General features: G+C 46.7%; 6 protein-coding genes across 6 annotated transcripts; 3 read left to right on the forward strand and 3 right to left on the reverse strand.

Annotated features, from left to right (window-relative positions):
• Positions 1-728: 728 nt before the first annotated feature.
• Positions 729-2,405, forward strand: N7532_000019 (uncharacterized protein; the record flags this gene model as incomplete). The annotated part of the gene is made up of 4 exons (XM_056612523.1): positions 729-776; positions 854-1,432; positions 1,490-2,015; positions 2,074-2,405. The coding sequence occupies 4 exons, from the start codon at positions 729-731 to the stop codon at positions 2,403-2,405; spliced, it is 1,485 nt and encodes a 494-aa protein (XP_056479747.1).
• Positions 2,406-7,174: 4,769 nt separating this feature from the next.
• N7532_000020 (uncharacterized protein) lies at positions 7,175-7,495 on the reverse strand (the record flags this gene model as incomplete). Its single annotated transcript, XM_056612524.1, has 2 exons — positions 7,175-7,231; positions 7,283-7,495. 2 exons carry the CDS (start codon positions 7,493-7,495, stop codon positions 7,175-7,177), a joined length of 270 nt encoding a protein of 89 aa, XP_056479748.1.
• Positions 7,496-10,963: 3,468 nt separating this feature from the next.
• On the forward strand, positions 10,964-11,547 carry N7532_000021 (uncharacterized protein; the record flags this gene model as incomplete). The annotated part of the gene is made up of 4 exons (XM_056612525.1): positions 10,964-11,032; positions 11,112-11,197; positions 11,266-11,322; positions 11,403-11,547. 4 exons carry the CDS (start codon positions 10,964-10,966, stop codon positions 11,545-11,547), a joined length of 357 nt encoding a protein of 118 aa, XP_056479749.1.
• A 7,277-nt stretch (positions 11,548-18,824) lies between these two features.
• Positions 18,825-20,069, forward strand: N7532_000022 (M4 family metallopeptidase; the record flags this gene model as incomplete). The annotated part of the gene is made up of 2 exons (XM_056612526.1): positions 18,825-19,098; positions 19,147-20,069. 2 exons carry the CDS (start codon positions 18,825-18,827, stop codon positions 20,067-20,069), a joined length of 1,197 nt encoding a protein of 398 aa, XP_056479750.1.
• A 796-nt stretch (positions 20,070-20,865) lies between these two features.
• N7532_000023 (uncharacterized protein) lies at positions 20,866-21,504 on the reverse strand (the record flags this gene model as incomplete). Its single annotated transcript, XM_056612527.1, has 1 exon — positions 20,866-21,504. The coding sequence occupies one exon, from the start codon at positions 21,502-21,504 to the stop codon at positions 20,866-20,868; it is 639 nt and encodes a 212-aa protein (XP_056479751.1).
• A 644-nt stretch (positions 21,505-22,148) lies between these two features.
• N7532_000024 (CVNH domain-containing protein) lies at positions 22,149-22,588 on the reverse strand (the record flags this gene model as incomplete). The annotated part of the gene is made up of 3 exons (XM_056612528.1): positions 22,149-22,155; positions 22,210-22,397; positions 22,451-22,588. The coding sequence occupies 3 exons, from the start codon at positions 22,586-22,588 to the stop codon at positions 22,149-22,151; spliced, it is 333 nt and encodes a 110-aa protein (XP_056479752.1).
• Positions 22,589-22,967: the final 379 nt, after the last annotated feature.

A 22,967-nucleotide genomic window follows, 5' to 3' on the forward strand; every position in this document is an offset into this window, starting at 1 on the left:
AGCGCTCAGACTCCAGGGGTCAAGCCTTACATGGCCAGGCTGCATTGGGCAAACCGACGTGCTGGGGTTTCCACTCGGGTGCAGCGGCAACGGTCCAGCGTGACGAGACCTAGAGCAAGGCTTGGAACAACAGACACTGTGATGCAAGCGAGTGACAATGGGGTAAAAAGTTGGGGATGGGCCGGTCACCAATCAGCCGCATGTAGCCATGTGCATTGGGTATTTCCGTACAGAGTATGCGTCACCGGAACTCGGGGGTCATGACTCTGGCTCTGAAAAGCGGATGCTCTCCGTACCCCGAGCATGCCGCCATGGACTACCCCACGCTTTAATAAGCTTGATCTAAGCAGGGTGGAACCTTGTTGGTGCAGATCTGATATTGGCTGCTTGCAGCTCATTCGTCTCCCCCGAGTTCGTAATCTGCCCCGCGAAGCCGGAACTCGGAGGTCGGTGCACGATCCACGACTCTAGACGTGGGAACACTTCTACGACGGCAGATCAATTGAAGACTTGGACTTTCTCGCCTGAGAGGTCCTGGCATGACTTAGACATCTGTGTGAACAGACGGGAACTCGTAGTGGCATCCTCATCTTGAAGATTCCCCAAGTTCTCAACAAGATGGCTGCAAGCAACAAGGGCTGGTCTCGCCGAAACAGCATCCTCCTCACAGGTTGCCTGCAAAGCCCAGCAATGGATTGAAAGTCGAGAAACCCAACTTTATTATCTTCATGCCCGATCAGCTCCGGTATGACTCGTTGGGATGCACTGGTAACAAGGTACGCCGTCCCGCTGTCACGCCGAGTTGTTTCCGCAATCCCCCAGTCCCTGGAGGAAGGTTCTGACAATTCAACAGCACGTCAAGACTCCTAATATCGATGCTTTTGCGAAACAAGGCACTCTCTTCTCAAACTGCTGGGTTCAGGCCTCGGTGTGCACGCAGTCTCGATGCAGCATCTTCACTGGCAACTACCCCCATGTCTCCGGCCACCGCTCCATTGACAACCTCATCAAGCCATGGGAGCTCAACGTGTTTCGTTCGATGAAGGAGGAGGCTGGTTACCACATCGCCTGCCTTGCGCCTCGGGGTGACACTTTCGCGCCTACAGTCACCGAGCTGTCCATGGACGAATATGGCTTCCTCGAGACCCTAGAGTTCATGCCCAAGTTTAACAAGCCACCCACCGAAGAGGACAAGAACAACATCTGGAACCGCTTTTTTTACAAAGGGTGGAGGAACGCACAGGAAGCCGTGGACTACGATGAAGCCGTGGTCAGGTTGGCCATCAAATGGATGGAGCGTCCACCTACCGGCAAGCCCTGGGTTCTTTTTATGCCCTTGATCTTCCCTCACTGCCCCTTTATGGTGGAAGAGCCGTACTTTTCCATGTACGGCAGGGACGACATGCCGGCTCCTGCGCCCAAAGAGAAAAAGGTAACATTCTTTCCACACGACTTGCTGCATGCGCGCATCTTGCTGATAACGTGACAGACGGGATACGAGCCAAGATACATGCAAGCCATCCGCGAACAGTACGGCACTGCCCGAGCCACCCCTGAGATGTGGCGCGAGATCATGGCCACATACTACGGTATGATTACGAGACTCGATGACCAGTTTGGCCGCGTCATCCAGAAGGCAAAGGACATTGGCGTCTGGGATAGCACCATCTCCATGTTCTTCACCGACCACGGGGAGTACCTTGGTGACTATGGCTTGATTGAGAAGTGGCCTGCGGGCCTGTCTGAGTCTTTGACCCGTGAGCCGCTCATCATTGGTGGCGGAGGCCTGCCAGAAGGGGTGGTATACGATGAGATGTCGGAAATGGTGGACCTTTTGCCGACCGTTTTTGAGTTTACCGGGATTGGCGAGCACTTCCCTCACTGTGGCAAGTCCTTTGCGGACGCTTTACTCAAGGGTGGGAAAGAAGTCGTTCCGCATCGCAAGTATGCCTTTACTGAAGGCGGCTTCCTGACGTCAGAGGAGCCACTGTTGGAACAAGGGCCGTACCCATATGGTAAGAGGCATCTGCAACGGCCTTTATTGATTTGGATCCAAGCTAACGATGGCAACAGACATCAAGGGAGCGCTGCAGCACAACAACACGGAGCTGGTGGGTAAGGCCGTATCATGCCGCAGCAAGAAATGGACTTACATCTACCGTCTATATGAGCCACCGGAGCTTTACAGTCGCGAGAACGATCCCGAGGAGCTGCAAAATTTGGCCGAGGTGCCCGAGTACGCGGTCTTGCGTCGCGAAATGGAAGCTGCCGTGCTCAAGTTCCTCATGGAGAGCAGTGATTTCCTTCCCTGGCAGAGAGACCCCAGGTTCCCGGAAACGACCATGAAGAGCCCGCTGGAACAGTGGAATGAGCGGACTCCTGTGTCCAATGGGCAAACAGCTTAGCCAGCTCCTGTAAACAAGAGCCTCACTTCTCTTCCATTGTGTCATAACGGAGGTCAGTTAGACGAGCTATGGATTCTAAACGAGAGCCGACGCGCCGACTTTGTTGTGTCTCTACTGCAAGGCCTATGTACCAAAGGCCATTGAGCCCGTGAACTGGAGAATGATACGCGATTAGACGTACTACGTTTTCATAGTACCAAACCAACATGGCCCAACACAGATATTCAACAGAATTTTGTACCTGAACATTAGACGTATTGTATTGGTACAAGTAAGATACACTATGTAGCAAGCTATTGCATAGGACGAGCAAAAAGCGGGTGCTTAGGGTTAGGGAGGGTTAGATTATGGTTACTAACCTACTGTCCTTTCTGTTTAGCTTGCCATCGCATTCGTGCCATCTCCAGGCTCAACATTCCACGGGTCTCTCCTGCTGCATACCCTGAACCTGTCGGGAAGGGACCCCTAGAATTGCTTTAGTTAAAATGCAACTAGGTACCGTCTTTGATCCGGGCTTCCATTGCGTCCATAGTCCAGTTTGGTTGGTATAGAAGAATATTTTCCGTGTATAGTAAATGCCGAAGAGATGTAAAGCAAGAGCCTGTTAAGTACAACGAGCCAAGACTGCTTTTCACACCCAGAACCAGTCTAATAAATTCGGCTCAATACCGAAAGGAATGCCGAGGTACAGATACTTCTCCACCTCGTCCGCTCCCCCATTAGAGGGAATGTCCTGTGACGTTGAGCACATCTTTATGTGAGTCTTGTGGTGCCAGCTTGGAATGATAATTTAAGCGCTGCACCGTTGTGTAGCGGCGAATATAAGAAATTATATGCTGTCGATCGGAGAGACTGATATTACAATCAGGAGCAGGATGATTCAGCAGATACCCAATCTCCTACCTGTTTTGCATGGTAATCGGGTATTCTCGGAAAAGCAGCGCTGTAACACACTAAAAAACCCTGAATAGATGGCATCTTGAACGGGAGCCGACAGATAGTTCTTCAGTCAATGAATCGATGGCTGAGATGGTTCAATTGGCCCCTCACGAGTACTAGTCGATACCGATATCCTAAAGTCCGACATTCTTCCCCAAACACAGCGGTCTGTGTTGGGAAATGCCGGCATCGCAGGTTTCGTCCCCATCTCCCCTCCCCTCCTCTACTTCTGCTCTTCTCTATCCCTACCTTCCCGAAACCCGCGTCTGTGAAAAAGTCAACAAAATGCAGAGAGCTTCATCATCGCAACCCCAGCGGAGTTCTTGCAGGAGCCGCTTCGGCGAGTGGACACTGTCCCCACACCAACTCCTGTGCCTGTGCCTGTACCGCTGTCAGCAGCCCCACCATACCATTGGCTGCTGGTGGAGATCAAGCGAGACAAGCTGCAGGTAAGCCCCGACAACCCAGAGTGCGCTGACAGGGCCTCCTGCTCCTGGCTCGTCCAAGCAGATCTGTCAGTCATTGTTCCCAGTGGGTGTTTCTTTGTCCTTCTAGAGGGAAAGGAAATGTGACCGCAAATCACTAACCTCCATGATGGACGCCCGTCCCATAGGCCAGCGATTACGCCCCTCCCGACCCGGAAGAGTATTTGTAAGACCTCGGCGCCGCCCGGTCGCCTGCCTTCCTGTGGGACTCCGCCTGCGAGGCCGTCCGAAGGCAGGATCCCGAGCGCGGTGGACATTGTCACCTGCTTCAGCATGCTAGGGAGCCCTGTCCTGGTGTCTGCGCGGCGTGGACCAGGATTATCGCTTCGTGATGAACCGCGTGGGCACTACTGTCTTCTTCGTCCGCCGCGAGAACTCGCCCACTAGTCGAATCCCTAAATGTTTGTGGCTACTGCCACACCTTTCTCGACTAGTATTATGGGAGCCCGGTTAGGGGACACTGAATCGCATCAGCATATTATTCGGTACGACCTTTGGGATCGGCACTACCTAGTACACTTCGAGTGGGATGGGTATATCTCGGGGAGGGAGTCAGGTGGTGCTGGCAAAATCTAGCAGATCGCAGAGACCAATTTCGACAATCTGAGGACCGCGCTCAACACCAGGACTCCCGCACAAAGGGCGGCAACAAGAGCGGTGACGAGGATAACATTTCATGTCGAAGCAGGCTCCTGTGGCTCAGAGTGCCCTGATTAACATTAAGCCCTGCATCATTGAGAAGGAGATGGACATGATGGACCTCATTCCGCGTCACTGGGTCTCCCAGATACCCACCCTCGTCATTGCTTACCATCCCCAGGGTGCCTTCAAAGTTGCGCCCAGTGTCTCCTTTTCTGTCTATAATAGCGAGATTCTCTTGCACATCCTAAGCACACACTACGGGAGAGTAACTCCTTTTGTACCTTGCCCCTCATAGTAGTAGCTCCGTTTTGTAAATTTGAAGACATTTATAAGATACTATAATTAGAAACTAGACTGGAAGGTTACACTCAACTATTATAAAGGCTAGACAGAATAGCGGTTAAAATAGTAGCGTTTTAACATTCTGTAATATCCACCTGTCCCTATCAATATGCCGTGGCTCCAAACTTAAGCGGACAGGAACTTGCTAACATTACACCTCTGCTTCGGCCATACTTATCAATCGACATCCACAATGACCACTTAGGTTTTGATGGCAATTCTCATCCAAGCCAGATTATCGGTCCATGGGACGGAAATTCAGAACATGCTCTCACTCCTGGAACATCAGGCGACCATAGGCACGCTTAAGAACAGCAAAATATCTAATATCTAGAGGTTCAAGGAGATGGGATGATCGAGTTTTCAGCACAAGTTCGGCGAATTGAGGCGTGAGATCACTACCATGGCGATCAAAAATTAGAAGGCGATGTTTTCTTTTTATCCGAGTTGAGGTGAATGGGATGAATAGATTCTGAGGCCATCCAATGCTAGTTTCATCTGAAGTCCAGCCATTTAGAGAGACTTCAATTTACCAGTCTTTCGGAAGCCCATCAAGCCAACGAGTGTTGTGGTTTTTAGCGTTAAAGATTATGCATGGTGGGAGAGCAAAACCAGCCGCACTTATGGACTCGATAATAGTCTCCTTTTCTCGATTTCTTGGTTGTAGACCGTTGACTATGATACTCGGCTCGAGTAATCACCCTTTTGTGCTGATATAAGGCCATCGTAAAACCGGTCCCATCAAAGTTATATATATCCTCTGATTAGATGCCGTTCTTATCGATTACAGATTGAACGGTTTTAAACCATTCACGTAGGGCCTTTGGATGTGTTGAGATGAGGGATAGGATCTAGGAGGAGCGATGTGTGCATGCCAGCAATGGAGTGATATTAAGGATTGAAGATTGGAGATGTCTAAAGTAACCCCTGAATGGAAGCGTGCTTTACACGCTCCCCAATTGTCCGCGTTACCATATAAGGCTTAGCGCGTCTCAGGGGGGATGGCAAGATAGCCATCGGAGCCTCAGCGGCATTGAAGAGTGCTGAAACTCAACAGGACGGTCATTCTGGGCACGTAGGTAACCATAGCGCCTTGAAAAACGTGTTCGAAGCTCTTCTCGGCGTTCAATAAGCTTGGACACCCAATTGATTCTAACAGTTGGGAGGGGTCTGTCCACGGTCGGCAAGTAGAATATGTATTAGCCATTTCTCTCACAGTAGAGGGCCTAGGCACTGCACCACGTGAATCCATAGGGAGTATCCACTGTACAAGTGGATCTTCTTCAAATTTAGTCAATTTATGACTATTAGCGCGTATCTCAGCTCGAAAATGGTAGCCGTTGACAAGGTCCTGTAGCGTAGTGCGAGGTACCTGATAACCCGCTGCGATTGTGCGCATAGAGTCGGTAGAGCCTTTCTGAATATCTCTGATAGCTAGGAGGATTCGGCCTTCCTGTTCAATCGAATCTCGGTTTGATCGAACGCGTGTTGGTGGCATGGTGGGGTGGTTGAAGATGGTGGGTAAGCGTCGGAACGCGATTTTTAGTTGTGTGGCCGACTCGGTCGTGAATTTGGCGTCCTCGGAACTTCTGGGGCACGACTAGACCTCGCCACGACCCTGATATTGGGTCCCTCCTACCGACTCGCGACCTGAACCTGGACGGTTCCGGTTCCGAGCCTTACGACCCGGACCGACCTTCAGGGTCATAAAATCTCGTCAGGGTCACCCTGACTACGACCCTGACTACCCTGAATTGCATAATTCTTTCACGCCTTTCCTGGTTAGGATGAATAAATTCGCTGACATATCCTCTATATATTGTAGTGGGGAGACCCCCTCCCCCTACTACATGGGTGCCATCCATGTTATGTGACATAGCCGGCAGTATACGGTGGCCATATAGCTAGTTCTAGAATACACCTTCTTACACCTCCCCGACCTGACCCCTACATTCGGGTTTCTCGCTATTTCCTGACAGCTAAGCGTGTGTTTTGTGGTGGTTTCTGCTAAATCGACATGCACGTCTCAGCGCGTGCTGCCATCGAGCGTTCCCCTCTTCAATATCTAGTTTCTCAAAAAACAAGGCTCTAAGTTGAATAGAGAGGGGTAAAATAGAACTAAAGCTCTAGTACCTGGGCTAACTATGTATCTTCTTAATGTAGATACTAAGGCGGAGTGTATTTATGAAACAAAAATTCTGATATTGGCTGTTAGGGGCTATATAAAAAGTGTTCTGTCATAACTAATCTCGTCGATATCTTGGGCGACAGAGCCCATTAATCAAATATGACGAGAAAGGCGACCTTCGGAATTACAAAAGAGTGAAGCCCAGCCGAGAACACAGCAAGAGTGATCAATGCTTAGAGGACATGGTTAAGACTGCACTGGGCATTTACATCCAGGTTAATGAGTCCCTTCTGTGGTTTTTTTAGTAATTGACAATGTAGATTTTCTTCGGCAGCTCTTACCGCAACATCTTTGTCATCACAGCAATAAACATCGCCGCCAGAGCAGTCGACGCCCAGTGCACCTGTCGCAACGTTTCCGAGGGTCAGAAGACCACTTCCATTTTTGGAGCAGACAACACTCTGGCCACTCTTGCAGACTTTATCGCTGTCGTGCCCATCCTTTCCGGCAAGAGCAGTGGCCGCAAGGACGAGGGACATCAAAATGAACTTCATTTTCTGGATGTAGGGCAGTTAGGACAAATCTTAACAAGTCGAATGCTGAAAGAAAAGACTCTACCGGGTGCGTGTGGATAGCTTTTTGGGGCGGGTAATGCTAGCTTGGATTGTGTAGGAATAGGTTGAACCAGGCGAACATCGGCGTATAAATATTGTTTCGGACATGAATAGTATCCAAAGCAGCCTTAAGTGGAGATTTTCGTTGTGAGCTAGGAATTTCAGAAATGTGACGTTAATCTTGATCGTTAAGAATGTCTGCTGTCGATCCGGAATGCATCATGACTTACATGGTGGATCTACAATAATGATCATCCAGAAGATTGCAGATCATATCCATACGAAGAATTTGAAAATGATGCTAGGATGCTAGGGGCTTCTGGAATGATATTAAAGCGAACGGAATTAGCCATTTCCCAGATTATGGGCTTATACCTTCCAAATCCGTTTGAACTGAAAAGGCCTAGCTATTTCCCTCTTACAAATAGGGTGCTTCTCATTGACCTTACCTGCTAAAATAAACAGGAGATATGCATGCGAGCTGGGCCAACGAATTAGCATCTATTATGAAGGTTGAGCCTCTCCTCTCTGGGGATAAAATGCAGCTCAGGAACATCCAGGCTCCGCAATTTGACCCACATACCATGCCCTAAGTAGCCTTAGTTACATGCTGAATGGCTGCTACACGTCATGCCTAATTTTGTCATTGGCAATAGAGCCTTCCCCAAGCAGTCTTATTTTGTCTGGCTTACTTTACCATCATCAAATTATTAGCTTTCTTTTTCCAAATAACTTTATGGATCGACGCTTACAATGGTGTAGACTTTGCAAATTCCAAGCCGGAAGCCAGTGATGATACATCGATCGACCTAAGACAAATTCAGCTTCTGGGAAAGGCGACCATGTGCTGAGTTTGACGTCTAAGTGCATCGCTTTTGGTCATTTTACAATCATATCGGGCCGGGCGTAACCGTGTCACCGTAGAAGAATTTTCTCTAACCCATAGGGGGAACTTCTTCCAAATGGGACACCCGTGGGAGCAAGGTTGCTCCCACCTCCCATCCCATGGGACTCATTTTCTGCCTAACTTGGCGTGATTTTTATGCATTAATCACATGTGTTTTGGTTTGGTTCTGTATGAAGGTTTGGTTCTGTATGAACTACCATATTTCAAGTCACTCATAATAATTTGTATTTTGAGAAAACATTTAAGGAAAATGTATACTCATCTTAACATTATACCGTTGCATGTAGTTAAATTTGAGATAAATCAAAAATTAAGTGGTGGTCTGTAAAATTTTGACATTAGATAGTTAAACGTGAAATGATATGTTTTATTGGTGACCTCTCGCAGTCAAGAAGAGAACAGAAAACGTGTACAGTTTGGCCGTAACGGGTCACCTGTCGCTGCGGTCTTATGCGTAAACGCATTAGACTGTAGCGTCAGAGAAGGCCCGTCCGCGCTCCCCTCGTAGGGAGGCAATGTGTCTGTATATTGCAATACTGGTTTCTATATACAGAGGGGAGGTGGGAGGGACAAAATCGAGCCTTGACTGCGTGAGAGACGACAAGCTACCACCAGAAGCAAGCAACTGACTCTTCAGAGGCAGTTGTAGGAAGGAGCCCTCCGAAATGTCGGTGTAGATGTCACGTGAGATAGCGTGGCCAACACGAGGCAACCCCAATAAAACTTCTCCCTCTATTCGGGACTGTTGCATGAGAGCCCCGTGCGTCGGGCCCACGATATTCCGTGCTGGACATCGCACACAAATATCGCCTGGCCTGCCCCTCCCTCGAAAAGGACATCGCCGTTTCGAGGGAGAGCCGGGCTCTCTCCGCGACGGCTTCTTCCCGCCCACCGCGGAACCCCCCTCATGTATATACCACGTATGCTCCCGCATAGCTATTTTCCTCCTAGAATATACGGAGTGCCACGGGCCCGCCTGCAGCCCTCACGGCGCCGTAGCCCTCCGTCAACGAGGTCTACATCGCCAGTGTTCAGACCGCAGGTGCCCCGTGCGGGCCAAAATATTTCATCCGTCTCTATCTGTGCCAGTGTAGCAGTGGTTGGAATAGAATATATATTCTACACCATGGTATACACCACCATTCTATAAGCCAAGTTACGACACCAACAGAACCTTTAGATTTTAGGTGAAAGAAACGTACTTTTTACCATTTTGTAGTGCAAGGAATAAGACTTCCAGCAATACTAACTAGAGTTTCATTGGACGTGTAGATGTGGTGCAAAAGCCCTTTAAAGTTGGTGGAAATCTAGACAGATACCCACGCTAGTCCCAAAGGGTACGGGTTTCGTGGCTAACGCTAAACCTAAATGGTCAAAGGCTTTACACTCGCTCTAATGCTCAAGGTCATCGACTCAACTATCATGTCTCCCTCCTTCTATCCTAATATTCAATTTTCTAATGTTTCTATCGGAAACCGGGCTCATAACTGTCGGCATACAGGGTCTATGACTACATTAGTCATGTGCTAGACCAAGGATGTTGTGGGTTGAGACGAATCACAGACTATTCGCTCGAGGACGGGCTTTGCCTCGAGGGATCGAGTCTGCAGGTCAAGGTTCACCTAGAATTCGCATAATCATCCAGATATGATCAGTAGCGGTCTTAAATACACAAACAAAGATGTAAACACAACAAAGAGAAGTAACGCGAACGGTAAAAAAAAACTGTTGTAATTCAGAGGAAGATTGCTTGTTTTTCTTCTGGACAGAAAACTTGAGGGTTTATATACACATGCAACCTCCAGATTGATTTCCAATCAAAGCTGGCAATTCCGTGAGGGTAGGAATTGATTCCGTTACGATACGACATATCACAACACAAACAAGCGGTGTAAAGCGGGGCAATTTTGAAATATCTCATTTATCTGCGGGGTGTCCCTCGGATGAACACGCACTCATCTGACAGCATCATTTCGGCCGGAATGAGAGATCTGGCCAGTTGATCAGGTGATATCGATCGCAGCCTTAGAAGCCAGGTGTTGAACCGGCTTGACCTTCAACAGATCATGTCAAGAATGTGAAGAATGAAGAACAAGAATGAAAACGAAGAAAATGGAATAGAGCCCCTTTGTAGATCACAAGTTTAGATCGCACTATTGATTCGTTATGGGGCAATTAGTCAAATTTCCAGCATGAACAAGGGCATGGCTGAGCTGAGCAAGACCAGATAGTAGTTGCATAAGGTCCAAGCCAGCTACTCAGAAGCTGTACAACACAAGCATACAGTGGGCCTGATCGCCAATCGCAGGGCCAATATTATGTGGATCAAGTCTGCATTCCAGTCACATTGCCAAGCGATGGCTTTTCTTCTGTTTTATTTAAGAAGGCAGCATCTTCCCCTGGTTCTAGAAAGCACTTAATTTGCCATTGAGCTTACCATTCCAATTTCCCACTTCTTCATACCTTTTAACAGCCTTCAGATACCATTCTCTCAATTCGTAATGGTCTCATACAAGTTCCTCACACTTGCTATTGTTTCCTGTGTGGCCCCTGCTCTGGCAGCGGAGAAGGTAATACTATGCACAACACATCCCTATTTCCTGTCTACTTAAACAATCTAAATGAGGTAACTAACTGGCTCTAATCAAGGTTACCCTTTACTCACAAGAGCCCTGCACAGGAGACTTAACACAAATCGAGCCTAACAATAAATGTACCCTCATACCAGAGACATTGTATGTGAAACCAGAGACTGAGCTACATTTACAAGGAGAAATATTAACCACAAAACGATAATCGACAGGAAGGGCAAAGTAACTGGCGTCAAAGTACCAGAAGATATTGTGTGCAACTTTTACAAGTGAGTCTTCTTTCTTTCTGCGTCAAATTTCGAGCCTAGTCAAGATAATTGAGGGGAAATGTGTACTGATTCTGGCACAGGGACGAAAAATGCGTTGAGCCGATTCTGTACTCAGTGGAGGACCCTGGTATCTGCAAGTTCAGTGAATGGGATACTGCTGATCAGAAAGTCAGCAATACATCAGCGAGTGTTCGGTGCTATGATAGCAATGTCGAGGAGGCGTGAGGTTCGACACTTCATCTGATAGGTACTTGTGTGTACAAAGATTTAGATGATATTCTCATACACTCTTGAATTAGTTTACTTTATGCACACGTGCGATCACGTGCTCTTGGCCCAGGAAAGTAACAAGAACCACTTCGACTTGCTCACTAGGAAAAGGGTAAGTAGGGGCAAGAATGAAGCCCATTGTACTAGAGACATAGGAAATAGCTACCAGTTTCCCGTCTGCGACATATTCCAATCCCTATACATCCCTAAAGTAGTTGTTCCAATGGCCAATATCTAGGCGTATATTAGCATACTTTCAGCTTTTATAACCCACCACGAACCTCATTTCCTAGCAAAAGTTTGGACTACAAATTAGCCACTGACCTCAAGAGTGATTGAACAGATTTATTAATCTTTTGAGCCACTAGTTGTGGTGTAATTTGTTACGGGCCGTTCGAAAGAAACAGATTCATTCGGTGCCTACGACGAGAATCTCGAAGATGAAGAAGGAAAGAGAAAGAAAGAAAGTCTGCCAGAAAAAGAGGGGTTAAGTCCCCAGCAAACGCGTTGTGCAAACGACCCAATATTATGCCTCAGGCATCCTTCCACGAGACGAGGCTATTCCGAGGGTCATCCGTCACACAAAATCCGTTGCATACTTTGCCGTCTTTTACCTGCTCTTTGCAGTTGAGGCATTTCTGCTATTGATCAGAATTACGAAAAGCTCCGCCACCCTCTTTCATCGACATCCTGCACTCTGGCCGTGATGACCTTCTGTACTTGGGGTATGTGTGTTCGAGAGCATGTGAACTTCCCGCCGTGGCCTGCACTCCACACTATTTTTCCATAGCTACTACAACATAGTTCCGCTCATCATCAGCACTCCATCCTTGGGGCAATCGAGTTCCGCAGCACGCACTGTCACGGGTTTGCAAGGCACCTTCATTTTCGGAAGATGCCTGCCAAGTGCCGTTTTGGCCCCCAAACCGACGACTTCGTGCCAAGACTGCGGCTGATCGTCACCTGAGTGGGGGTTGAGGTTGGGCCCCATCTTCTGGGAGTTGGAATGTGCACTCCACCGATGCAGTAGAAATCGAAAACAGATTATGTCTTAGGCACACACCTTCATTCCACGTGCCCCTTTCAGGCTATGCTCCCAGGATTGGTTAGACAGTCACATTATTTTATTCTTGATGTATCTCTGATAGATCACCGAAAGTACTGCAATTACAGGTCCCAGCATTGGAGTCACGATACTGTCTAAGCCGCTGTGTTCTTTCTTCTTCGAACTTCTTCGATGCACTTGGCTTCTTCGCATTGACATCTGGCCACACAAAGGTCCAGGAAGCCCTTTGGCTCCTACAGAACCAAGCATGCAGCACTCAGCCCTGGTAAAAATCCAACTTGAGAGAAAGAGAAAGAAGAAGTAGGGCAAAATTAGGGCCATAATCATATTAAGCTGATGACGCACCAGCACTACTGCGCACGGTTCTTGGCAGGCCGCCCTTTTAAAGGATAACCCCAACCCAGCTCTTCGTCCCATCCAGCTTCCACCTGAAAGTCTATTATCAACTGCATACATTGCCATTGTCTGGGCTAAAGCTATAAAGAGCGTGCGCTTTCAGTCGGTTTCTAGAATGTGTCAACATCGCAAAAAGTCTTCCTCGATGACCTCGACCCACGAAGAACAGCATGTCACCGTTTCTTTAGATTATTCGGATGAATGTGCAGAAAACAGGAACGGAGGTTTTGATTATGGAATGATTACTGAAAATGAGATACGACTTGTCAGACTAAAACAAGGAGTTGTGAATTCTCAAATTGAGTGTTTTCTCAGCTCGACGGAGCTTCCGCCAGAGTCCTCTTACCAAGCACTCTCATATTGTTGGGGTGAAAGAAGGCAGCGAAAATCCATCCTCGTCAATTCTCGCCATTTCAAAGGTTCTGAAGAACTACACGCAGCGCTAGTCTGTCTCCGAAAACCGAACATGGACTTGATGTCGGACTTTCGGATATCGGTATCGACTAGTACTCGCGAGGGGCCAATTGAACCATCTCAGCCATCGATTCATTGACTGAAGAACTATCTGTCGGCTCCCGTTCAGGATGCCATCTATTCTGGGGTTTTAAGTGTGTTACAGCGCTGCCTTTTCCAAGAATACCCCGATTACCATACAAAACAGGTAGGAGATTGGGTATCTGTTGAATCATCCTGCTCCTGATTGTAATATCAGTCTCTCCGATCGACACTTGACTATTTGGGTGCATTTTCTGTGCATCAACCAAAGCGACCCGGAAGAGAAGAAACACCAGGTCAATTTGATACATGAAATCTACGGACGGGCCGAAACTGTCATATCTTGGTTGGGTGAAGACAGTAATGAATTAATCAATAGCCGCAGTGAGCTCAATCCAGAGACATTGGCTACAAATATGTCTCAACTCAGGTAGAGTGAAATGTCTCGAAAAACTTTTTTCTCGAAATTATTGGAGCCGTGCGTGGATTGTCCAAGAATTAGAGTTCAGTCGCCCTGGTTCCTTGAAGCTGCGATGTGGCATGGGAGAGAAGTCATACAACAGTGTTATGGCGGCTTGTTGGACCTTATGTACCTTTGCCGACATCACCATTCCTTCCGATATCAACACAGAAGCAGTTTTCTTCAATCCAACCGAAATTCCGGCAAATATCTTCGTACCTTCACATACCGATGGGCAGAGAGAAGAAATTTCATTTCGAAGGATTCTTGGCATGTTTTTGGACCGGGTTTGCTCAGATCCCCGAGATAACATGTTTGCATTCAAGCATTTGTTCGACGAACCATTACAAAAGAGGATCATAACAAACTACAACGAGGAGCCCGAAGTAGTCATTCCGCGTGTTTTCGCAGAACTCATCGAGGAAACGAAAGACCTGCATATTTTGACTATACGAGCCCTTCAAATATCCAGCGGGATGGAATGGCAGAAGAAATTGCCTTCATGGTGTCCGTTTGTTGGAACACTACAAGACAACATTCATACCTAAGTCACGAAGCCAGACCGGCGGAGTGACTAAAACGGCAAAGCATATTTCTGTTGTGGACTTTGAAGGACGTCTAGTCTTGAAGACGAGGGGTTCGGTTCTTGGAAAAGCTTTGAAAGTGCATCAGGCTCGTCTTCCTCAATCGTTTCATAAATTTGGAAAACGCAGCCACATGAAAAGGGCATTAAAAGAATTGTTAGGATCCCTCGAATTCCTCGAAAGCTTTCACTTCAAGCACTTTCCTCTCTTGCCTGGAAAACATGCGGTTTTATCACCATCTCTATTCGCAATGATAGGAGATCAGTCCGAACGTCTATACACGAAACTGTTGTCCGATTTGCAAAGATTTGCGTGCCGTGTCACAGGACATTCAATTTGTGTCTACAAATTGAAGGGAAGGAAAAAGTGGAACAGACTAAGGAATCTTAATTCGTCATGGCAAAACGGCAAGGAGTTCCGTTGCAAAAAAAGGGCAAAGAACAAAAAGAGGCCAGACTGGAATATTGCAAGTGCTTGGGTTATAGGTGATGCTCAAGAAGGCGATCTTATTTGTCAATTATCGGGACGGCAGACAACAATGGTGCTACTCCGTCGAAAAGGTGGAATGTACGGTGTGATTGGAGGTGTATCAGCTCAACTTGCTGGTGATGCCCTGGGACAGAAAGAACGCGAGTTCTTAATTTGTTAGAAGTTGAAACTTTTAACGTAATCAACGGGCGAGTGACGCGCCCCACCCGCTACTACACTTTCAAGATCAAATATTTCGGCCGAAAAAACATGATATTTGAAAATCTACTTATTAGGGCAACGGTTGATTCTATGGCCCACACGGTTACAGCCGCTGCACGTAGGGGGTGCACGTCGAGGTGGTAAAATAGGTTGTTCAGCCGCTGGAGGGGGGGGGGGGGGGCGTTCAATAGGTTCAACAGGTGGTGCTGGCAGCTCTGGTGGCGGTACGTCCTCACAGACCGTAACACCCTGTTCACAGCGAACTAGGCGATTCGTACGTGCCCCTTTTTGCCGTTTTTTCTCATTCGCAGCCCGTAAATCAGCAATTTCCCGAGCTTGTAGCACGTTGGTATGCACTGACACAGTAGCCCTTGATAATCTGATCTAGGACAAGCTTTGTTGGGGAAGGAGGGCTTCTTGATCGTTTTTAAGTAGTTTTTTGAGTGAAGAAAACTTTTTTTGTAGTTGTTTGACTGTTTTCGGTGTTTTTGGACTGAGTTGGCTAGATCGGCTGCTTGGGCGGCTGGGTGGTGGTGTTGGTGTTCGGAGTGAAATATTGAGCTTTGAGAGCACACGCTCTGGGTCTAGTGGAACTAGACCTGCAGCTGTAAAACTCGACTGGATAGTCTGTGTTTTGAAGGTATCTGTATGTGCCTGAGGATATTCTGCTAGAAATTCTAGCTTGTCGATATGGTTGTATCCTAGCCGTGTTTGATTGGTAATCAGATTACCATAGGCACGTTTTAGAACAGAAAAACAGCTAATATCCAGAGGTTGAAGAAGGTGGGATGAATGAGCCGGCATGAAAAGTGGGATAATTCAGTTTTTAGCACATAGTCGATCAAATTGAGGTGTTAGATGACTACCATGGCCATCAAGTATCAGAAGACAATATTTCCCTTTCATCCGAACTTGAGAGTATGGGATGAATGTTTTTTCTAACCATCTGATACTGATTTCATCTGAAGTCCAACCATTAGGTGAAACTTCAATTCGCCAGTTATTTGGAAGCCCTTCAAACCAACTAGTGTTGTGGTTTTTAGCTTTCAAAATGATGGTGGGTGGTAGCGCGAAACCAGCCGCACTAATTGATGCAATCACGGTCACCCATTCACGATTCCCAGGCTGTAAATGCAACCGGCGACCATAGAACTCAGATCGTGTGACTACATTCTGGGATGGAACAAGGCCCATTGCAAAGCCAGTCTCATCAAACTTATATATATCATCAGGTTGTATCCCGTTCTCATTGATCCTTTTTTCAACTGTTTTGAACCATTCACGTAGGACTGGTGGGTCTTCATTTTTTGCCCGTTGGTAGTCATATCGTCTTGAAAAACGTGACTGTAGTTCATCTCGGCGTTTGATAAAGGTGGCTGCCCAGTTAACACCCACAGTCAGAGGGGGGTCATTTCCAGGGTCGGCCAGCAGAATATTAGCCATAACTCTCACATGAGAAGGCCTAGGGGCTGCACCACGAGAGTCCATAGAGATAATCCACTGTACTAGTGTTTCTTCTTCAAAGTTAGTCAATTTATGACTATTAGCACGCGTTTCCGCGCGAGAAGACTGGCCGGCACGTCGGCGGCGGAGTGTTGCCTCAGAGACACCATATATCTTAGCTGCAGCGCGAAGACTAGGTATTTGGCCATTTTTCAAAGCCTGAATAGCTAATAGGATCCTGCCCTCATAATTAGCAGGATCCTGGCCTGATTGATGCGGTGTGGCTGGCATGGTGGGTGTTTGAAGATGGAAGGTACGCGTTGGAACGTGTTTCTAGGTGGGGCGCGTCACTCGGCCGTGCGCATCACTCGCCCGTTGATCACGTTAGTTAACTAGTTAATTAACTTGCTAGTTAACTCTATAGTTAGTTAGCTACAAAATGGCTTGCAAGCTCGTTACAATTCCATTGGTTGGTGCGCTCCACCTAGTTCCTTCCTTCGGACATTCGAAGGCTTATTAATGATTCGTATGGCTGGCTAACTATTTGAGGTTAAGATTTCTAGCCGGAAACTAGTAAGGGTTCATCCGAATATAGTACTGACGTCATCTCGTACTTCTGACAAAACCTATGTACGATCGTTTTCGTCCTTATTAGCTAACATTTGGCTCTCAGAATCATCCTGTGAAATAACTTTGTGGTCAATAATATGTTTTTGTCGGTCTCATGACCATCTGCTCCTCGGAGATTCCCACCGCCAAATCAAAATCAGGCATCAGGAGTTTTGTACATACCCTTTAGTCATGTGACTGGCTTACATGAGGCGATGTTACGTGACTTCCCAAGTACCCACACTTCGTAATGTTGTGATATGTCGTATCGTAACGGAATCAATTCCTAACCTCACGGAATTACCAGCTTTGATTGGAAATCAATCTGGAGGTCGCATGTGTATATAAACCCTCAAGTTTTCTGTCCAGAAGAAATAAGCAATCTTCCTTTGAATTACAACACGTAACACTTGCGTCTCTATTCTTCATTCGACTATCGCCATGCCCGACATCGATGACGCAGAATACGAATCAAATAAAAGTAATCAAAAGAAATGGTAGATGAAAGTGCCAGACGAAAATAGTTCAGACGAAAGTTAAGCTTAAAAAGGTCAAGGGCAAAAAAAAGAAAATTGAACATACAACAGCAGGGATTCGCATGTGGTCACCCACCATACTACTAACCTGCCGGCGTGTGGCTTAAGTACGGCTGAGCGGACGGGAAGCCCTGTTCTCCACACCCTATGGTCGTATGTACTGCTTTTCATCTGAAAAGCGGTGTGTATACATATGGATGTACAGGCATCGATTGGATAATAAGGTAAACGCATCGAACTGACTTGCACGCTGGCACTTTCAAAGATATCTAGGTCTTTTCTACAGCACTCACGCCCCCGAACCCGGCTTTGGATCCCCAAAGCCACATTCATCATTCAACCCATGAACGCTAATTCGGGAAAGGTCGAGCAATTTGGGTACGAGTTTCGGTCCACGGGCGGGTGAACCCGTACCCACGGGTGGAGCACTCGAGCCTTGCACAGCAGGTTCGGCTCCAAACTCCGCCCATTTGACATTTCTATCTCCATGGTCGAAGTTCATATTGCTTTATCTAGCCCGTTCTATAAACGAGCTGATCTATAATTTGGAAAGAGGAGAACGCCAAGCCCTTGGCATTACGATCCGCGGCATTCGAAGAACATTTAGTTGTATAGAATACGTTTGCAGCGGAAGGGAGTTCCAGAACATGGTCTATCCCTCACAGGTGACTGATTTTGGAATGGAAAATACTAATGCAATCACATAGTACTAAAAGGTAGGTAATTTAGGCGATAGATGCCGACATACATTCGCATTTTGGAGAGTTTTCGTGGGAACCAAAGGATTCGGTGCTGATCATGACGACACGAAGAGATACCAGATATTCACTGACTTCATTACAATGTACCGCGAACTGCTTTTATAAAAGCAGGGCTTGCGTCTCTCAAAATGAGAATTGTTTGGAGGTAACCCGTGGACAATGCGAAAGTTCCTACCCCTCCGCTGTTATCAAATGCTCAAAGCACCAAAACAAGTCACCAGAATGGCTCCAGTCTGTTGCATTATACCAGAACATGTTCTGCAAAATATTCTCGAGGTGGGACAGGCACCACAGCATGTTCTGGATGCATGCCAGTCTACTATTGACCAAACCAAAGAATTGCACAATACTCGTATTGAGCACAAGCAGAGTCTCCTAGCGGAACAGGAGCGCCCAACCTTTGAAGGTATAATTCCATCTTACATATTTGAAACCATTGCCCGAGAGGCCGCAAAAAAAGAGCAACGTAATTGATCCCTCCATACGCTGGCGCACGACACTAACCAACATGCAGTCACAGGAGCGGTGCGCCACTTAAACCGCACTGTTTATGATGCGCAGCATACCAACAGGCGAGATCCACCGCGCAACAAAATCATGATTAAAGAAGGGGGCGCTCTTATTTCCAAGGAGCAAGACCCAAGTTACGATGCCAATGAATGTTACATCGGGTTTCAAAAAACATACGATTTTTACTTTAATTTCCTCAACCGGGACTCAATCGACGGTCGAGGTGGCGGTCTTAATGGCTTTGTGCACTACAGTGAAGGCTACCAAAATGCCTTCTGGGACGGTAAACAGATGATTTTCGGCGACGGGGATGGGGTCATCTTCAACGGCTTCACCGATGAGTTAGACGTCATCGGTCACGAGTTGACCCATGGAGTGGTTGAGTACACGAGCCCGCTGGATTACTCATTTCAGAGTGGTGCGCTAAATGAATCGCTTGCTGATGTCTTCGGGATAATGATCAAGCAATGGGGAAATGACCCAGCCAATCCGCAGACTGCAGAGCAATCAGACTGGCTCATTGGAGAAGGTATCTGGGCGAAAGGTGTTAACGGCAGAGCTCTACGTGATATGAAAGCACCCGGAACCGCTTACAATGACAGAAGGGTTGGATCAGACCGCCAACCGGGTCACTGGAAGAACTTCCAGAAGCTTCCTCTCTCAGAAGATCAGGGCGGTGTTCATATCAATTCCGGCATCCCTAATCATGCGTTCTACTTGGCTTCTACATTGATTGGAGGTTACTCTTGGCAAACTGCCGGGCCCATTTGGTACAAGGCTCTAACTTGTGGCAAGCTCAGACAAAATGCCTCGTTTAAGGAATTTGCTGAGCTTACTATTCTTAATGCTGGTGACCATGAGGATAGTATCAGAGAGGCTTGGAAGCAGGTTGGATATCCATTCGATGGAGGCAGAGATGAACTGTGAACGATCGGTTTGACTTTTCTTTATTTTACTCATCTGCTGTCTAAATTTTTGAACTTGGATTTTGAAATTCGAAAGTTTAGCTCCAAGATTGATACTAATGAAAGTCCACTTTGCAATCTGTTGGTATCACCAGCTAGGTACTGTGTACACAGTTAAGTGGACAGTGTGTATGCTCCAAAGCAAAAGTCAATTGGGTTGATAGATGTAGATGTTCAGTCTAGTTGGAAAAACACCCCTAGATCCCACACGCCGGCCTTCGGCGGTCACAACACCGAGGCCACAGCCCAGCGCAAGAATGTGTACACCAAGCAAGGGATGTTATCCATCGGTCGCTAGCAGTGGGTCACAGCCAGTTTGTTCTGACAGGAGAATATATCCCGACACAATCACTTCACTGTGCATTATTCAAAGTCCCATTGGATCCCCTGCCTTTATCCAATGAATTCAAATGTCAGGTAAGGATAAAAGAGAAACTAAAATCTGGAAACAAATGTGAAGTTGGTTTGACCGCGGGCTTGGGGGGTTTTATTGTGAGTTTGTTCATTCCATGGGTGCAAAATGGTTTTCGTGACTTAACTCAAAAGTCACGATCCCTTTGTCTCGGTAATTAGTAAAGCATTTTTAGGGATTAAGCGATTGACTCATAAGTGCACTAAGGATAGATGGCATAGTCGTAAAGAATAAGAAATGGTAGGGTCCATATTACGAACTTGTGTAGAGAGTTAAGCAACATGACTTTCAGCACTTGATGGGTAGCAACCTGCAATCGCAATACATGGCGACTTTTTAAAGTACATCATGAACCTCCACTCCCGCCCAAAACCCCCATTTCTTCATCCATTTGAGGCCCCTTCCTATTCGCCTTGTAAGTGGCTGGTCCTTGACCTTGATCATCTTCCGCATCTGTCGCGTTAGTATCGACTGGAGGTTTGATCCCAGAAGCAAACGTATCCGGTTGGTTGCCCTCAATCAGCTGCTCGGCAGAAGCATATCTCTGAAAGGACTCCTCTAGTAGAGGACCGATTCCGTTCTCGGGGACGCGGCTTTTATCATATTTCAACAAGACTGAGGTTTCCTGAATGAAGTTCAGAAATTTGGAAATTTCAATCATGCTTCCCCTAAGTCGCTGTGGTAGCCCTCTCCCCTTAAGAAGGGCTAAAAGTCCAGCGCACGACGTGTTGATGGCTCCAAGGACTGTTATTGCCACCATGTGGTCGGCGGCTGAGGGTCCTAATGCTGTAATGACTGCGCCAATGATCACTTGCACCATTGTGAGCAAATTGAAAACAAAGCTGCTAAGCCCATATTGCACTTTCAGATGCCTTTTTTTCAGGATAAGCTTTCTTCGTAAATCGGATGTCGCGGCCATGTATGCTTGGTAAACATGCTGCTCTTCCTGGGAGGTTTGTGATGAAGGCTGATGAGGCTCAGACATGGCACCTTTTAGGAGTCAAGTTTTGGTCTGGAGAACAAGAGACCTTAGGAATAATTTATAGGTATCTGCGCGAGTCCTCTTCATCCATCGTTTTCAAGTTTTTTCTCCTCTGTCGTATTGGAAACATCCGTTAAAGTTCGATTCATACCTTGGGACATCTTGAAATGGAACCGCTATCTCTCTTTTTATTGTTCTAGACTTCTCCAAACTACATAGGCAATTAAACTTACATGTACAGGCACTTTGTTGGTAGAGCCTGAAGTCATACCTATTACCTGAATAGCGGATCTGGTGGAAAAGACATTCTGAACTGTACAACCAGATATTCTTCTCATTAAAAACATCTGCAATGATATGTGTCGCTTTTCCCAATAGGATATCTCGACTTGGTCTGTTGAACTACTAGTAAGTAGAGAAGTCCACATAAAAGTTTCAATGTGACCTATACTTCGCTTAGACATCGAATTGATACTGCTTCAAATTGTTGTTGAACTTGTTTCTGGGGCAGTAGATCATTTAGTCAATTTTCATTATCGAACGTGAAAACAAAGAAAGCGAAATCCAAGATTTTTCAACACACTGCAAAATCAAATTGGAACCCGTTTGATCTTCCTCTCGCATGCTTTTGTCTGTAAACTTCGAAATCAGGGGCTGTGTATTGTTAGTTGTCCAAGTAGTAGGAAACCAATTACAAAAGGCACTCACCGATACTGTAGATTGCCCCCTGAGTTATTGATATGCTCAGCCAGATTCACATCTCTGTCAGCATAATCATTCCCAAAATCTCCCCGGAGCTTAGCGCGTAGCACAGGCACATTCTGCTGGCCCTCAATACCGAATCTCACATCATATGCTTCCTCAGTAAAATCATGCCCACCCCATTTGAAAAAGCCCTGGTGTTATATTAGTATCGGATCTAATACGTGAGCTTATACAAAACACCTACATGTTCGTCTCCAAGGACATCATCCAGACGTATTTCGCTTCTTCTGTATTCCCACGGGCGCTCATTGAATCTGCATTCGCCATATAGGTAGGTGTCCGCACCATCAGAGCGAATGCCAAGGTTCCTTGTTCCGTTCATGTTGAAAGGCCCGTTCCTTGAATTGAGCTATTGTAAAAATTGAATTGTTCAAGTATTGGATTAACGTAAGTTGGAATAAATATTTAATGACCTTCTTCGATGAATCTATGTGGGTTTTATACATTAATTGATGGCAAAATTTCGAAATGCTTTTCTAATCTTCACTAGTGGTGATGCAACACTCAACCTTAATTTTGGACATATGGGAAGCCTTTTACTGTTCTTACACTTCCATACGTACCAGTTGGAGATAATAACAAGGATTAAATCGCACATTATATTTGAGCCAGTCTAGCCATGTCTGAAGTCAGGAGTCGATAGTCTAGAACTTCTCCGGACCGCTCGAGTAGCAGGCTACCGGATATACCACAAAACACCC

Source organism: Penicillium argentinense (assembly GCF_028826775.1).
Source record: "Penicillium argentinense strain IBT 30761 chromosome Unknown utg000001l_segment0_segment0, whole genome shotgun sequence".
NCBI classification, from domain to species: Eukaryota; Fungi; Ascomycota; class Eurotiomycetes; order Eurotiales; family Aspergillaceae; genus Penicillium; species Penicillium argentinense.